General features: G+C 39.1%; 1 protein-coding gene across 1 annotated transcript in view; it reads left to right on the top strand.

Annotated features, from left to right (window-relative positions):
• The window catches only part of fndc3ba (fibronectin type III domain containing 3Ba), a 97,354-nt gene that overhangs the window by 60,544 nt on the left and 17,793 nt on the right, over window positions 1-19,017 (top strand). The window contains exons 8-21 of the mRNA XM_062439737.1: window positions 5,734-5,792; window positions 9,023-9,174; window positions 9,292-9,351; window positions 9,516-9,654; window positions 10,177-10,230; window positions 10,593-10,717; window positions 11,694-11,868; window positions 12,797-12,883; window positions 14,176-14,311; window positions 15,278-15,349; window positions 16,867-16,985; window positions 17,208-17,313; window positions 17,998-18,170; window positions 18,869-18,982. Coding sequence (XP_062295721.1) covers window positions 5,734-5,792; window positions 9,023-9,174; window positions 9,292-9,351; window positions 9,516-9,654; window positions 10,177-10,230; window positions 10,593-10,717; window positions 11,694-11,868; window positions 12,797-12,883; window positions 14,176-14,311; window positions 15,278-15,349; window positions 16,867-16,985; window positions 17,208-17,313; window positions 17,998-18,170; window positions 18,869-18,982 — 1,571 coding nt within the window. The remainder of the gene's footprint in view (window positions 1-5,733; window positions 5,793-9,022; window positions 9,175-9,291; window positions 9,352-9,515; window positions 9,655-10,176; window positions 10,231-10,592; window positions 10,718-11,693; window positions 11,869-12,796; window positions 12,884-14,175; window positions 14,312-15,277; window positions 15,350-16,866; window positions 16,986-17,207; window positions 17,314-17,997; window positions 18,171-18,868; window positions 18,983-19,017) is intronic.

The following is a 19,017-nucleotide window of genomic DNA, read 5'->3' as shown; positions in this document are numbered from 1 at the left end:
CTGCAGTTCTATTTGCAATTGACGCCATTCATTTTAAAACGTGTTTGTCTGCAACATTAAAAATGAGTGTTGTAATCATGTACAAGTATTTAAAGAGGGCAGAGTGAGTGAGGAGGCACGGGAGGAAGGTATGAGAAAGATGGAGACAGAAGTGTTTCCCTACTTCTTTCCATTAAAAAAGAGTTGCAGTGGGAGAAGTTATTTTGGGTGTCCAGGATGAGGAGGGGGCAAAAGTTACGTTTATTTTCTGCAAAGGCAATATTTAGTGACAGGCGGTTGGAACCTTTCCAAGGCTTGGACCGACATGAAAGACTCACATTGAATTATCAGTACAAAAAATATGAGCTGCTACATTAGAAAATATCTGGTTCTTCGATGAAAAAGTCAAAGGTAAAGCTTGTGTACATTTTAGGGAAGAAGACTACAACTCCCTAAAGTGCATTTCAGAAAGAAGTATCCAATCACAATCACAGCTGGAAATCTTGCCATATGCACCACTAACTTTGAGGTGAAGCTAAACATTATGCTTCATAAAAACCCAATAAGACGTTTAGCAGTTAAAGGGATAGTTGGACATTTTGGGAAATACACTTATATGATGAGAAGATTGACACTGCTGGCTGCAATGAGATATCAATATTCTCATATGACTCATGAATAAGCATATTTCTCTAATGTTGAACTATTACCTTTTAGTATCATTTTTAATTTGCTACAGCCTTTGATTCCCTTTGGGTGTCGTAGTATTTGGCCGTAAAATGTCTTATTGTGGAGCACAATATCAAAATAAAATGTTGAGATTTGGATTTACAGTACGGAAAATAACTCTTACAAACCTTCGGCTCCACTTCGCAGTTCCAGACTTCAGACTTGTCTAGAATATTTTGGTTTCTTTTGGAAGGTCGACCTAGATTTGTGAGCAGTGACTAGTACTATAACTACTACTAAACTGAGATCATTGGTGTTCATCTGCTTTGCACCTCCGTATGATGTCACATAAGGTTGTACAATCCTCGCCTCACATCCTCGTAAGCCCTTTTCTCCCTCTCTCCTTTCATCCCTCTCTTTCTCCTCCTCTCTGCTGATCCCTGGCTCGCTCTTTGTCTCTCAATTTCCTTGTGTTTTTGTACCTAATCTCTTACCCAGACTCCCCTCGCCTGTCCTCTCTCTCTCTCTCTCTCACTCTGCAGTCTGTCCCTCAGTGTCTCTCTTTCTTCCTCTAAATCCCCTTCTCGCCTGGTTTTGGCCCGGCCTGCTGCTCGCCCCCCTCCCCAATTCCTCATTCCTCTCCTTTCCTGCTGTCCGTTGCGCTCCCTCACTCCGTCTGGCTGTCCTCAGTAATCAAACACAGGCGGTCAGACACAGACAGGATGTGAGGTCAGACGAGAAGAGGAAGTGAGGGTGCGTGGGTAGCACATAAACAGAAAAGAGAAGAGGTGAGGGACAGTGAGGACAGAGGAGAGTGTGTGTGTGTATGTGTGTGGAGTTATACTGGGAAGAGATTCAGTTTCTGTTTCAGCCGTCAGCATCAACCCTTTGTGGTTGTTCTCTATATTAAACACTTAAGCAGCTGGACTCAGCAACCACAACGAGTCATAACACTCAGTGGTGAGGTAAAGCAGTAGTGTTTTTCAAATTGTATTACTGGTCTCCTGAAATATTAAATAAATCTCTCTCTTTTGTCACAAACTGAACTTGTAGGTCACCCAACTTTTTTTCATGGCACTGAAATAATGTCTCATTGTACAATTGTTGAGGCTGTAACTTGATACATATTGTGTTTTGGGTTATTCAAGTTAGGATTTTAACCTGAACATAGTGTTTTTTAAGGTCCTGCTTCAGCTCTTGAGGAATGCAGTTGTAAAATCAAGCCTAAGTACTCATTTAAAAAACTATATTTTAAGGACTATGTTACAATTTCAGATCTTGTCTAATATGGATATTGGATTGAACAGTATAACCAAAATACGTGTTTGGTTTTGCATTTTTAATACTAAAAAGTAAAGTGTGAGTGATCGTTACTATTAGTTGTAAATGGTTCATCAGCAGATGGCATTTGCTCAGGATAGATATTTAGGAATAAGGCTTGATAATAAACCAAATGTGTCAAATTATAGACACTGTGAATCTCTCACTCACCTAAATGTACTTAAAAAAAAAAAAAAGAAAAGCCAAAGAAAACCAGCAGTCCAGAGTTTTTAACTTGTAGTAGGCCTAATGCAATATACATATCAAGAGTAAGAATGTGTCATTTGTTGATGTATTATAAAATATGTATCATTATATTCATTGAGAAAAATATGACAATATACATTTTACATCATATTTTTCCGTTCTTTTTTGTAGTCAGTAATCTTTTACTTTTATACAGCCTTCAATAGATGGTGCTGCGCATCTTGGTAGTAAACTGGCTTTATTAATAGTTTTGTCATTATATAAGCAACAAAATTGCACAATCCTCAGATGAAGACATTTTCTACATTTCCAAACTATCACTTTTTGAGGGGAAAAAAAGCATATGCTGCACCAGCCTCTGCTTCTGACAAAACAAAATGTGATTCTTATCATTGCATTTCATTTCAAATAACGTCCACAAAAACTGTTTGTCAGCCATGACTGTTGTTTGATTATTAACATCTGGTGTTTGCTAAATTTGACAGCTGAAATGATGCTGTTATGGAATTCCACCTCTCCCTGTCTTAGCAGTGTTAGCTGCATCAGACAAGTAGCTACAGGACTGCGGCAGTAAACAGGCCATATTCTCTTTTTTCACTCAGCTGTGATGAATGGGTGGAATAAGCTGGGTCAGCCTGTTAGCTGACAAAACTGTTCATGTCTGGAGCTGTGAGTCTGTCTTTATTCCATAAAAGAGAAAAGCTCAGTTTTGTCCAAATGGATGAAAAGGCATATGTGTGTGTGTGTGTGTATGAAAAAAAGTGCACTAATGAGCCAGTGTGTCTAGCAGTGATGCAGAATGTGTACTTCACCTGTTGAACTCTATCCACATTACTGGCCCCAGCACACACGCACACAGTAGCTTAACTCCTCTCCTCCTATCACCCATCACCAATCTCCTGTAACCTGATACTGGGACTTTGGAGACCGACACACACACACACACACACACACACACACATACTGCTCTTACTTTTTTTATTCTGTCTAACACATGTTCACGTACACACACACACACACACACACACACACACACACACACACACACACACACACACACACACACACACACTGAGGTCAAGTTGAGGTTGTGCTTCCATGACATCACTGTTGCCATGACTCATAAGCGTACCCCCAGGCACAGTAAGGCCCTCTCCTCCACAGAACCTGTCAGAGGGACTTAGCCAGTAATACACACACACACACACAAACGCGCACACTTGCTCACGCACCCACACACACACAATTGCTCATTCATCTCTTAATCTAAGCATACAATGATCTTTCAAACGCAGACACAGGTGTGTGTTAGTCTGTGTTTTGTTTGTTTGTGTTCATGCATGTGTGAATGCCTATTTGATGAAAGTGTTTGTGTGTGCCCCACAGTCTCCTCAGTCCTGTGCCACAGTGCCACACTAATTAAACAGACTGGGTTTCATACAGGTCCTGTATGACTGACCCTCCTTCACACACACACACAGAGACCCACACACAAGCACGTACACATCCTGTGTGATTTACAGTGGTCAGACTCAGATGGAGAAAGCAGGCCTCCTCTGGTCTGAAAAACTTCAACTTAGGGGATCACACAGGGGGGAAATACTTCCATTACCCACACATGTGCGCACACACACACAAACTTGCACTCGCCCTCCTAGCAACCCCTAGTGTCCATTAAATCACCCTCAGACACGTCATATCTCTGGACCAGACCTGTGCGTGGGTGTGTGTTTTTATGCATTTGTTTATGCAACATATAAATGAATGTGTGTGTGTGTGTGTGTGTGTGTGTGTGTGTGTGTGTGTGTGTGTGTGTGTGTGTGTGTGTGTGTGTGTGTGTGTGTGTGTGTGTGTGTGTGTGTGTGTGTGTGTGTGTGTGTGTGTGTGTGTGTGTGTGTGTGTATATATTCCTTAAAAAGGACGCCTCAAGCACCCCAACACAGTCAGCTGATAGAGTAGAAAGAACAGTCACATTACGTGACAGTATTTTTATTTTTTTTATTTTATAGAGTATAAGTTTCTTATACTTTAGGACTGGTTATTGATTTGTCTGCATTTTTTAATAAATTGAATAATGTTTTACTCAGAAAATAGGTCAGTCCCCCAGAGTTCAATGTAACCTCTTAAAATTGCTTGTCTTGTGTGATCCACAGTCCAAAACCTCAAGATCACTCCCTTCTATTATTTAATTTAAATTGTTAATAAAACACTCTCACATTTGAGAAGCTTGAACAGATCCAATAGTTGCGGATTGATTTAATTTATGTTTTAATGATCAACTAATTGATTCATCAATTCATCTTTTCAGAACTAATGGCCTTGTTAACATTTAAATCCATATAAAATGCTAGTAAGACGTGTGTAATGTGCTTTTTTCAATCTGCCACAAAGTGTATTTAGTGCTGACACCAAGGCTTGGTGTCCTGTAAACACCTGGTGTCAAGGACCAGTGTTGTGTGCCACTTCTCTGTCAAATATAATAATGTGTATTTAAAAAGTACTACATAAAAAAAGTTTCTACAAGAAATTAAGTTTATCTACGTAGGTTTGGGCAGATTTTATAACGGTACATTCAGTATGTCCATGGCACTGTAATGTCATACATAATAAGCTGTATTACTGGGGCACAAAAACACTGCTGACGTCAGTTCATTCTGCGGGTAATTATTCACAGGTGTAGGGACAACTGATTGAAAATTATACATAATAATAATTATGATGGTTTTCTATGTAACAATGACTCCAAAGGTTAGTTAGATCAGTTTCTATACACAGAACTTAATAGTCATGTGAAATATGGACTATGAGTCATTTTTTGTATTTTTGGTAATCCCCGTTTTATTGCTCTAGGTCAGGAATTCGTGACTAATGCTTTTCTGTGGAGCGTTGGATAATTTAGTGCTTTTTTCCAAGGGCTGTACTCATCATTACTTGATGAGATGAAATAGGTGGTTGCAGAAGAAAACAACTGTTGCATCACACACCATGAGACAAAACACGTTTTTTTACATTTAGGTCTGCTTTAACTCTATTTTAGGCTATTTCTTTTTTTTCTCTCTCCAGATGTTTGAATTACTATTTGGACAGATAAAATCGGGTGGTGATTAGGGAGTCAAAACGTATTTTTTTGACTCTCTGACCCTGCAGTTACCCAATCTAGATACAAACCTTGGCTAACCTTGAACAATAATGAGCCGTAGATCTCTAGATATCACAATAACAGGGGTTGTGGGAATTGAAAACCTTCTCCTTGTCAATCATTCCTATTCTCAGCAGTGGTGCCAAAATTTCTATTGTGCATCTGTTTTGAAACTTGGGATCGTCAAATTTTTCTTTTCTTTTTTTATTCAAATTAAAAAGCCACAAGCCAGAATCAAATTGAGAACTGTTGCTCAGCATGTATCAGACAATATGTGGCACAAATGCCTTCACGATCTCTCTTCATGTGTCACGTATCAGTCTCTCTTCTTTCCTGATTTTTACAAAAAAAAAACAGGCTCCTGCTGGTGATTTTTTTAATTAATGACTCTCTTTTTCTCCCTGTCTCTGTCTCCTCAGATCATGATACAGAGGGGAAGCGTGTTCAAGATATGCTGTCTACAATCGACAAACCACAGGTTGGTATGCATACCTCTTGCCACAGCTGCACACACACATACAGATATATCCACTTTCATTAATCACCTCTTTGTCTGATGCAGTCATAGCTTTCACATGAATTTTGATGTTTTTTCCTTATTTCTATCCTTTCTCTGTGATTAACATCAAAATCGGATGCTTAGACTGAAAACAAAACTGAAGTGACTTGTGTATGCAGGGCTAATTGTAGGGAGGGCAACTGTTCATTTAAGCTCTGCTCACCTTGGCCACAGGAGGGCAGCATCTGCTCATCCATTACCACTATGTCTCTTTCACCCAAAAATCACTGTAGGAGCTTTTTATTTTACTTCGCCAAGGGGGATGTGAATGAATGGACATACGAACAGGGTTTGGTAGAGAGGAATTGCTCTCTCACAGTTAAAGCAGTTTGGTCAGCAGACTGTGCAATTGGACCATTTGATATCGGTGAGTTTATAACAGCAGTTGAAATAGACATAACAAATGGAGTGATGAGAGATAGAGAAAATTGAGTTTAAAAACAGAGGGTGACAGAGAGGGAAAGACAGAGATAAAAAAAAAAAATAGAGGTTAGTTCAGAGTTTTAGCCCTTCATGAAATCCGAAGTTGATTTGAAATATATATTTATCTGCTGTCATTCCCTCAAATCACATCGACACTGTTAAAGCAAGTTTATTATAGTTGGCACTGAAAAGAAAGGGTAAAGGGAAAGAAGGAGGACTATTCTGAGATCTGCTTTTATCAGTGATTGGAATTCCATGTCATGAACTGCAGATGTGATGTTCCCTCACTTTTGACTTTCCCTTAACATAATGCATTTATAAAGGAGGTAGTAGTTGGAATATGGGGGAAAAAAGCAGCAAAAGTGCTACTTGATGGATTCAGTTGTGTACCATTGAGACACAGTAGCAGGTGTTTCAGAGTCAGACGAGAAAATTTAAGTGTTTACAATATTACATTGCTCCGTTGGTACTATTGTTTACTCCCATGGCAATCAGGTGTGCCTACTTCTGAATTGAAATATGAGAAGCAGTGCTGAAAAAAGAGAGAAGTTAACAGAGAGAAGGAATAACTTTCTCTTGAGTACTCTTTGTGCTTTAAAGAAGATGTATCTAAAACCTACATTATTCTCCCTCAAACGACCTTTACGTTCATAATACCGCTTGCCATATTTAGATGCACATAATGATTTGATTATTGCCAATAATTACTGTAAGGCATTACACCAATTAAGATGTTTATCCAGGTTGTTAACTCTGTTATTAACAATCCTATTTCATGCCACCATTCATAGATTAATGGCTTAAGATGCTTACTCCAATATTCAAAAGCCATCTCCATATCCACTGGTCCTTCACTAATTGGTACACAATCGCACCAACAGCTGTGGATGGCACTCTGCATTTAGGAAAGAGAATTAAAATAACAATTAAACAATAAAAATAGACTCATCATTGACATTAGCAGGAAACGTCCCTCAGAAGCTTTTGAGTTTGCCTTTTGAACATTAGTTACTGTTTAAATGTAAATGTATTGTATATCCACAAAACAGCCAGCATGCACAATAAAATACAGGGCACTTTCTGCGTGCAAATCAAATCAGTTTATCCTGGGACAAAGGAATGGTTCTTTTTATTTTTAATTCATAGCACATTGTATGATTTTGAAAACACCACAAAAATGCTGTGTTAAAAGTGTAGCTGTAGGTTTATGAGAATAAGTGAAATAATGTCCAAAATGTAGCAAAGGAGATGTTATTTTCAATGTTTTCTCCATTATCTAGGGTTAATAGGGAATGACAAGACAGCACCAGTGCAGACACACTGTCGGCGATTTTCTTGTCCACTACCACTCTGGGCTAACTAGTGTTGGACAGCCCCTATTAAAGCAAGTAGATTAACTCAGGAGCAGGGGCTGATTAGGTTTTGAGCCAGTTTTCAACCGTAAAACATATTTTTCTGTCATAATGCTGTTGTATGCCCTTACTCCTATGCTATTTAAATCACATTGCAATTGGATAAATTCAATCATTGTATGGATATGTGAGGATGTAAGAGATGGAGTGAAAGGTCAAATTAGACAGTCATTAAGTCTCTCATCCACTGAATAGACTGATGGTGGATATACAGTAGATTCTCACTGACTCTCTTTCAGTGGTAACAGCCAGCCTAATCATTATTAGATGATGGACAGACTGTCTCTCAGGGTCATAGGTCAAGAGAAGCGCAGGCCTTTAAATGGTTTCATTCTTCATCTCGGTTCTTTTTTTTCTCTTCATTTCTTAGTTCTTTGTGCCATTTTCTTTTCTGTTTTGTATGCGTTTGTCTTGTCCTCAATGCCTTTCTCTGTCTTTTCCCAAATTGTCGACCATGTTCTATTTGTTTGCATATATATCAAGTCTTATCTTCCATGGAAGAATCACAAAGTCACAGTGGAAATACTGTACTGTTTAAGTCAAGTGATTGATAGACTGAGTATAAGAAAGTGGAGTTATCTGTGAAGAAATTACATCAAAGATAAAGGCATGTGGACACAGTGATGTGATCTCATAAAAGTTAATCTTTACGATCAAAATTCTCAATAAAATGACATGTCTGTCTCTCTGTCTTTTCCTTTCCGTCTGTCTCGCTTCCTCATAAACTGTCTAGGCATGGTTGTGGTTAGAAGTGCCCTCAAGGCACATTCATCGCCTGTTCAGTGGATGTGGAGTCAGGAATGGCAGCAGACTGTGCTAAATCACACTAAATTGGCTCGCCCACCATGTGCTGCAACTAAAACTCCCATAAACATGCACACACTTGCAGACATATGCATAAACACACACACACACACACAAACACACAAACACACACACACACACAAACACACAGGCTTCTTTTTTGTGTTTCTTCTTTTGAATTTCTTGTTGTTTCTGGGAAGAATGTGCATGAGCTGGGAAGAGTATGAATGTGGACTCCAATATGGAGAAATAGTTTAAATTATACATTGTTTTACCGTGATACACGTCCATATTCAAAATTGTAGTCAAATACACACCTTCATAGAGCGATTTTACCTATTCATGCAGGTGAAACTACCGCAGCCTTGTATAGAATAGAATTATTTACAAATAAAACTATATTAAATGAATTGTCCTGTGAAAAAATGTGCACTAGAGCAGTCACGTTTGGTTTTGTTGTGTGTGTGTATATAACATATACACAATATTATAATTGTGTTTTTCTTACAGGTGTCCAATGTGCAGGCGCGGGCTGCACGATTGTCCTGGGCCCCCCCGGCAGGCCTGGTGAACAGGCAGAGTAACGGGATGCCTGTGTCCTGCTCCTACGAGGTGTCTCTCTCAGATAAGGGACGTGACGGAAAGTACCGCCTTGTATACAGGTATGAAATACAATCCACAACCAAATACATTATCAACTGCAAATACACCTTAAATACGCTACTATTAAGTACACTGTTGCAATTAATTGTGTTTTGGTTTTTTTGTGTGTGTTACAGTGGCGAAGAACTGGAGTTTCATCTGAAAGACCTAAGGCCAGTAACAGATTACTACGTACGGTAAGGACTTTTTTCCAACTTGTCCTTTTGGGTGTTAGGTGATGTTATTTTATTTTATGTATGTAGTGTCTTCAAAGTATTCTCAGACTAAGAATCATCTGAATGTTGCCTACAAAGAAGCTTTTGTGTTCTTAAATGTTTGGTGTCTTTTTCTTTGTTTTCAGGGTGCTTGCAATGTACAACTCGGTTCGAGGCTCGAGTTCAGAGGCCAGCTCGTTCAAAACACCCAACAGCGTCCCTGATATCCCACTACCCCCGAAACTCTCCCACCGCAACAAGAGTTCCCTCACCGTACAGTGGAAGGTACGGGCACAGACATCTTAACATCCAGAACCTCCTCTTCATTTCAAAGACAGCTCATATAGCACCTTAATAAACATCACAGTGATTTAATATGTTTATGTCTAACATGAGTCAAAACCAGACATGGGATTTTTTATGTCTAATCCAGTGTATCTTCCAAACTTTGTTAATTTACTGATATACCTGGCAAAAACCCCTTTATCATTTGATGAAAGTAAACAGTGTGTTTTGCTTCATCTGGTTTATCTTGTAGCTTGACTTTATCAGCCCCACAGCACCTAATGCAGGCACATTTTTCAGGGTGCGTCCCTCCATCCTCTCTGACCTTTTCTGCACAAGTAATTCATCCAATCACACTGTCACTGATAAAGAGTGGCATCAGTCAACCAGACAGGATATGAGGCCAATAATAAAAGCACAGCAGGTATTTTGTCTGTCTCAGTGTCAGTTTTATCCTTGGCTAATCTCTTCGCCTCTCTCTTGTCTCTTGTCTTTCCTACTTGGGCCATTCCACCACCACAGCCCCCACTGGAAAATGGATCCAAAATCACAAACTACCTGCTCGAGTGGGATGAGGTAAGTCTCTCTCTCTCATTCTTTATCCATCATCTGTCACTTGTGAATTATGCCTTCCTAATCAATGCCCTTATTTCAAAAAAGCACTGTCACAGATGTCATTAAACAGGTGTTAACATTCAACTCCTCAGAAAAGATGTAATATACTTTTGAATTATGCCTTTCTAATCAATGTCTGTCCCTTTTCTCCTTCTTCCATTAATACTTTTTCACTCTGTCATGCTAATTGTGCTTCATCTGTATTACTCCTTCCTTTAACCTTTTGTTGGGATTAATCACATCCCCCGGATCTCATCTTGTATTCCTTTTTTTTCTCTTCTCTCTCTCCATCCATCTTCCTCTCCTCTTCTTCTCCTCCACAGGGAAAGAAGAACAGTGTTTTCAGAGAATGTTACTTTGGGAGCCTGAGACACTGTAAGCTGACACGATTGTTCCCCGCCTGTGGCTACACCTTCAGAGTGGCTGCACACAACGAAATAGGCACAAGGTACTGTTGCTTGTTACTGATTACACAATAACATATGATATACACAGACACAAGTGAAAAATTTATTAATGTATTCAGAAGGCATAGCTCTTTCTTGGTCCTTGATTGTATTTTGTAGGAGTACAGATGTATTAAAATACATGACCACCCTTAATATGATGTGAGATGTCAAAACAGCTTTTTAATAACCATGGACATGCATGTATGATAGCAAATTTTAACTACAACATATGTATTTTCATGTTAAAGTCTATATAAATTCGTACAACACTATGAAGATAGACACAGAAACATGCACCAGCCTATCTGTGGCTATTATTCTGCATGTGACAGTAGTGCTCTTCCTCTTTGTTATTTTTCTCTCCATTTCCCCTTTCCACTCGTCCCCTTTTTATCATTATGGTGGGGACCATCTCGCCTGCAGTCATTTGGGTGACAGAGGTGATAGAGGGGAGCGAGAGCGAGGGAGGCGATATTAGCTCGCCGCCTAGGCTCAAAGCAGCCTTAATGCATCCTTAAGCTTGATTCCCTTTGAAGCCGTGGACACACATGTGCCCAAACATATTCTGCACATGCAAGCTTTAGTGCAACCCCCCATTTTTCTTACAAGGCAAAAGTGTTATAACCTCTCAGACCTCTGCTGTGTGTTATGTATTCAAATGATTTCTCTCCTGCAAATCGCAAATTTAAAAAGCCCCCCATCTTGTCTTTTCCTTCTGACTTCTGACGTTTGTGTGTCTGTATGTGTGTGTGTATATATATCTATATATATCGTGAATAAGGAAAGGACAGTGACATCCATGTCCTTCACGATTTCTCCTCTATCTCTGTTAAATTTGTAATTCATATAGCAAAGCCTCCCTTCCCCCTTGCACTGCTCTCCCTCATCCTTCAAAAGTAATGATCCAACAAGCCATTACATTTTTTTGAATAAAAACATAACAATGTGAACGTAATGGAAATGTGTTTGGTGCAGTGGCTTCAGCACAGAGGTGGTGTTTTACACCATGGGCACCCTGCCTGCTCTCCCTCTGGCACCGCGGCTGGTCAGGGCAGGGGTGTCCTGGGTGACTCTGGAGTGGGGACGTCCTGAGGGCAGTCCAAGCGAGGAGCAGCTCAAATACACACTTGAGATCCAGGAGGACAACAGCGTGAGTACTGCAAACTCACAAATCTGCACTCATAGTAGAAGAGTACTGTAATCCATTATAGTAAATATAAAAAATTGGTATAGTTTTTTTGTTATTTACATGTGCATGGATTATATCACAGCTTTATTATGTTATACTCTGCTGCTGTCATTCTCTAGTATCTAGAGCCCCACGGATACTTGATTTTTGGGGCAGATACCGATACTAGGAAGTAAAGAAAAAAACTCTGATATATATCAACATATCGGCCGATAATTTTATATATACAAAATATATACATATACACACATTTTTTTGTGATGATCCCTCATTCCATCCCTCAACACTTATAATGGAGATATATAATGGAGGTATGATATTTTACAGTTTAAGAATTAACCTAACTTATATAAAACAATGTTGCATTGACGGTTATATATTAAACTTGAATGAAGAACAAGGATCAAATATATGTAGAATGCTGAATATACTGTATATCTTCAAAAATCATATAAACACATATTGGAGGACATAAAAAACTAATAGCTGTATCTCTACTAGTATCCCACAAGAAGAGAAAAATTAAAATGAAAATACTCCACCAGGAAACATTTTATTAAAAAAAAACAACAACAACAAAAAACATTATGAGCAAATATTAAAAATGAATTGCATAATGCACTGCAAAATAGTTTTGAAAAATAGACACACAGAGCAGTAAATCCCATGGTACAGAAACACACACCATATGCTAATGATTGAGTATATGCAGTATATAAAAAGGGAAATGCACCAGATGCTCCCACACACTTTTTCACTCCCACACACACACAAATACTACACAAAAGTCAGCATTTATTGCATCCATATGCTCAAACATGTACAATGATGACAGTACATGCTGAAAGAAAAACATAGACACGGAATACTGACAGCATATCTCTCACAGGGAACCGACTTTCATCCAAAGTACACTGGAGAAAACTTGACCTGTACTGTACAAGGCCTGAAGAGGAGTACACAGTATAAATTCAGGGTAAGTGATGGATGTGAACGCTGTTTTGTGTTTGTTTAACCACATAGGTGTTCCTCTAATAAGATAAGTGGTCTTTATATTGCTATGTTTTCTCAAGCTTTTGTTTTCCTTTTCCTTTTAGAGTTAGCTAGATGAGAAGATTGATGTACATTAAGCTAACGAGAGTAGTATCAGTCTTCTCATCTTACTCTCCGTAAGAAAGCAAATAAGTGTAATTACCATAATGTCAAACTATTCCTTTAAAGATGTATGAGACTGTATGCATGTTTGAGTGTGTTTTGAAGCTACATGTTTGTCAGAATTATAGAAAGAGATTGACATAATTAGCATTTTAAGATGATGATTTATTAAAAAAATTGTATAAGACCCCACTAAGCATTTAGAAGACCTACCTCTCTGCATTGTTTGACTTAAAGTTAGCTTTGTTTGAGAATATTGACAACATTTTTTTACTCGTCTGTCTGTTTTGTTTATTTTCTCCTTCAATTTCAAGTCTGTGAAGTTCCCTCTCTGTTAAATTGAACCAAAAAAACCTGTTTACACATATATCAACATTTATTTCAGCAGTAATACAACATCCATCAATCTAGAGAGCAGTATGCCATTTTACCACCATAGAATTGGCTGAAATTGAACTAACAGTGAAAAAAGGCAATTAACCAGCCATTTAGCAGGACGAAAACACCGGACAACTCTACTAAAAGCTGTGATAGCTGTTTATACGTAATGTGAGGACATTGAAAAACAAAATGTACCGAGAGGAGCTCTTTTGTAAGTGTAAATGTGCATGTGTATATGTGTGGGTCTGTTATCAACAGTTTATTATGGTGCAATCATCACAAACAACACCTTACATATACTCTTACAACACATGTGTACATGTCCAAAGAGACACTTCTGTGCTTTTTGCGATGTTCCTTTGGCATGAACATCTGCGGACAAATTAAATTGATTGTCCGTATGATGGGGTAATGGAGGGAATAAACTGAAAAGAAGTCAAGGCAGAAAAGCCATGAACATCACAGGTGAAAGAGCAGAGAGTAATGGGTTCTATTAATCAGTAGTGTTTCTTTACTACTTGATAGATTTCTCTGTACGTTCCCTCCTCTCATCTTATCACACTCCGTTCTATCCACCATTCCTCTCCCTTTTACCATCCTTTCTCTGTATCCTCATCTTCTGTCACTGTCCTCCTCTCCTGTTTCATCCCCGTCTCTCTTTCCACCTTCTTTCCTTCATCTTACACTCCATTCCATTAATCCCACATTCTGTCCATTTCCCTCCCTATCCAGCTGATTGCATCGAACATGGAGGGGAAGAGCAATCCCAGTGAAGTGTTGGTGTGCACCACCAATCCAGACAAACCAGGCCCTCCATCTACACCTTGTGTCACCGCATCAACGCCCTACGGATTTACCGTCACATGGGGTAACTAGACACAAATGCATGTAATATACAATGTAATATACACACACACTTGATAATACTTTATAAACACACAAGATATAAGTGGAAATGTGCACATCCAAAGGGAATTGTACAACCAAAAGTGAAAAAAAAATTAATTATGCACTATATTTGGTCCATCAGTCAAACCTTGCCATTTTTTGATGTTTTAATATGCACTGTCTCACAAGGTTAAGAAACCTCTTAATAATTTTCAGAATAAGCTCAACACCTGAACCTCACTGAGCCTTATTCACCAAATTACAACAATTTTGTAACCTGCTAGGAGATATACAAACAAACAGGAAATGAAAACACTTTAGTATCAGAGTGTATCATGTTGAGGTAGCAGCACAGGTAGCTGCCATAAAAAGCCATCATGTCTGCCATCATCCATCTGTTCTGCGTTCATACTGCAGGAGTTAGAACAGTCTGTTCTTTCTCAAATGTTGTAAACATGACACAGATTTTATTGTATGTCTCTCAGTCAGCATTCCGATCATTGACCAGATTCTGATAGCCATAAACACGTTAGCTTCAACTTGACCATTTTAAAGAGATACACTGTAATCCCTCATGTGTAACTACTGGGTGCTCTTTCTTCTTTTTTTTGGCCGTTGCCAGCCAGTCCCAAGGGTGCTAATGAATGATTTGGCAGCATGCTTATACTGGTGCTTTTGGGAAATTACCATTTCTGCTCAAAAACAAACAGTCTACTAGATTCCCTGGCAGGCCAAATGACAAGTTTCTGATAACATACAGATGCATAATATAAAATCATTCATTTGACATATTTTCTTGACACAATAACAATATGGATACATTACATATGGATACTTTGGATTACATATGGATAATTACATTTATACTTCTGAGTTCTTCTGCAGCTAATAATCATATGTGTGATGTTTACCCAAAGTAAAATCAGTCCATTAATCCTTCCAACAGATCCTCCACAGGATAATGGAGGCTCAGAGGCTCTTACATATCTGCTAGAGATCTCAGAGGGATGCTCTGAAGGTACGACTTATATGTATCTATCTTTCTACCTGTCTATGCCACATTTTCATCTCAGTTGAATGCTTGTTCAAGGTCTGTCATCTTATAAAATGAAGCTCAAAATGTACTGTCCGTCCTTTCTCCCCCTGCGCTCATTCTGTCTATGCATCCATTTCCCTCACTTACTCTACCGAGAAGAATATCAGCCACAATTCAGTCCTTGTTAGCCTCAATTCAAAAGATAGTGTTGTTTGGATTCCCTACGATCTGCAACCCAGGAAACCAAATGTTCTCTTCTTCCTTTCAGTCCATATAGAAGGGAAATGATAAGAGGTGTAATTTCATTGAGTCTGTACTCATTCAATAACATCAAACACAAAGGAGTTTGTTGTTTAGTGGAGACTAGTGTTGAATATCAAAGAGCAGAGGAATAGAATAGAAAAAGTTCATGTTCTTCTTTAGTCATTGTTCATGAAAGGGTTTTTGTCATGGTTGGTACTCTAACCGCTAACATCAACTTGGAAAAATAAAGTTGACAGCAATGTCAGTAGAAATAAAGAAGACATTTAGATTAACAACGCATCTTAAAGTTCAAGTTTTGCGAAATTGATTTAATTAGACCAAACTGATGTAATTGATTAATTTGTTTCTTGGCTCTGCGCTTTTTGGGAAGTATGAAGGAATGTAATTTTACTTCCTTCCGTTTTGTTTTCATTAGCTGATGCTGAAGAAAGACATTGTATTTTGGGTGCAGCAGAGACTTAATTTTGTCACTGCTATTTTAACCTTCTCACCTCTGTCAACCTGTACTATCAGGCGCTGTATTGAATCATCTAATTGATTTAGCTGTGATTCATCATAGTACAAGTGTGGTTTCTGAGAGTTTTACTGCTCTGAAACAGATGTTTGGGTTAACTTAAGCAAAATAAGTTCCATTCTACAGAGTTTCTTTGATGTGTAGCATTAGGAAGTTTACTTGAACTTCACTTTATGTTTTACCAGTAAGTTACCATACGTAAGTTACATTAAAATTCCATTACATAATCAAAATACATGCCTCTTCTGATGCAATTGTTTCCTTTCTGTGAACAGGACCTACATTTGCATAACATGAGTGCTGCTTCATAGGTGGAATAATGGATTTCACAGTCCTACATAATCCATTGATAGAACAAAAACAGCATTGTAAATGTATTATTTAGGTCAATGGTATTCTGTTTCAAGGGAAATCATTTGGTCGACTGCAAAATACAAACAAAATAGCTGGAGATTGTGTGTGCGCTTATGCTGATTTGTTGGCCGGTGTATATGATCAGTTGTGTAATTGTGTTTTGGGCTTTTTGTGTGTGTGTGTGTGTGTGTGTGTGTGTGTGTGTGTGTGTGTGTGTGTGTGTGTGTGTGTGTGTGTGTGTGTGTGTGTGTGTGTGTGTGTGTGTGTGTGTGTGTGTGTGTGTGTGTGTGTGTGTGTGTGTGTGTGTGTGTGTGTGTGTGTGTGTGTGTGTGTGTGTGTGTGTGTGTGTGTGTGTGTGTGTGTGTAGCGAGCCAGTGGGAGGTAGCGTACAGTGGTCCAGCAACAGAATGTGTTTGTGAGCGCCTGACACCTGGGACCATCTACCGCCTACGTGTGTGTAGCATCACCACGGGAGGACACAGCCAGGTAAGACATACAAACACACATACACACACAAAAACTGCAACATTTTGAACAAACAGTTCTTGAGTAAGGAGGGGGGCAACAGTGACACATTAGTGTTGCTCATGTGGAAAACTGTGGGAAAATGTACAGTCTACACACACATAATCACCAATGTATCATAATTAACATTTCTACCAGATATCATTTGTTTTGATTTCTTGCTTTTATCTCTGTTCCTGTTAGTGCACTGTTAGTGTTCCGGTCCGTACATTAAGTGTCCCGCCAGGGCCCTGCCAGCAACCAAGGATCGTGGGTAAAGCCAAACACAAGGAAGTGCAGTTAGAATGGGGTGAGTGCAGACATACACGTACACTGTGTTGAGTTTTATTCACTACTATATTAGATTTTTTGTTAATGTAAGGTGGCTAAATCACCCTCTGGCTGCTTAATATGTTTCCCTGGCCAACACTAATGTAACCGTAGTCAACCATGTTTCAACCTGATTGAGCTCTAATTTAGCCCATTAAATGCCTAACCTAGCCTCAGCCTGGCTTAACTCTCCTAATATCCACCCATTATTGCAGAATAGTACTGTTATCTGTTGGCAGGCATAGTTTCCCAGCCTAGAACGATGATGAAGTTCTTGTTTTAACCAGTTTAATACAGCTGGCCATAGCCCTAATCAGTTTACATTCAGGCAGCACTGCTACAATTACTGGCTCGAGCTGAAGGTCACACATAATGTATTGGGGGGTTTTCCCTAGTGTCTCCTTCATTTATTACTTTAAACACACTGCAACCAAAGTGAAGCAGCTGGTGGAAGAAAGAATGCCTTCCAAATGAAAGAGATATGTACCTGATGAACTGAGCTGAAATCATTTATATAGTCATCTGAAACCTCCAAAAGTCTATGTATAAAACATACACATCTCATCTTTATATTTGATGTGTCTTTACATCACAGATCATTTTCAATACATGTCACTGGATCACAGCTTGATTTTAAATGGTGCCTCTTTCTTTGTCTCCACAGACTCCCCTGTCTCTGAGGGAGTGTGTGAGGAGTGTGTGTTCAGTCTGGAGATGAGCGAGGGGGACACCAAGCCAGCAGAGGTGTATCATGGGTCGGAGCTGCAATGCACTGTTGGCAGTCTGTTACCCGGTGCAACGTACAGCTTCCAGCTGCGGGCTGCCAACGAGGCTGGGGTGAGAAAAACACTTGGCAAGGATGTGATCGGCAACACAATTTAAAAAAAAGAAAACTTACCAACTGGTAATTCACCAGGCAACACGAAAGAAATCAGTAAATTTTATGTTCTCTGGGGGGGAAAAATCACTTCTCAGATGAAACCCTTACATCATGAATCATGCCCTTCAACGAGTCAGCCTTACAAAATCTATAAAAATAATTCTTTTTTTCTGCTTGACTAGCATAAAATTCTCTGTTAAATGGCTCTCATGACCATGAAATCTACTGTGCATAAACCCTTGAACCTTTTAATTGGACCAAAATATGAATAAAAACACTAAATGTTTTTTATCATAGCTGCAGACACAGAAACAGAGGGGCTGTTAGGTCAGAGTGTCCCAGACAGACTAATAATGGCTATGTTTGGACACAGAAATGTTCCAGACTGAAGCTAACATCTGATTGGTTTGATCATCCAGACACTCAAGAGAGAACTAGCACTTAGACTTAAAAATCAAAAGCAGGTACAAACAAAGCACACACACAGACACTTAAAAACACAACGAAAAGTGCACGTGTGTAGATGACACAAAAAAACAGCCCTTATACGCATATAAAGGCACAGCAACCTTTTTTTTAGGTTAAACACACCTCTCATTGTGTGTGTGTGTGTGTGTGTGTGTGTGTGTGTGTTTTGTCTCTTTGTTTCTTATAGTTCGGAGTGTACTCAGAGCCAACAGAGGTTACGACTGCAGCAGGTCCTCCTGGCCAATGCGGGGCACCACTCATAACTCTTACCAATAACACCTGCGTAACACTTAACTGGGAGGTGAGAAACACACAGATGCAAAAACAGTTTCTATA

The sequence above is a fragment of the Scomber scombrus genome, chromosome 19 (genome assembly GCF_963691925.1).
Source record: "Scomber scombrus chromosome 19, fScoSco1.1, whole genome shotgun sequence".
NCBI lineage: Eukaryota > Metazoa > Chordata > Actinopteri > Scombriformes > Scombridae > Scomber > Scomber scombrus.
The sequence above is the reverse complement of the archived record's forward strand: the minus strand, read 5'-3'. Positions and strand labels throughout refer to the sequence as shown.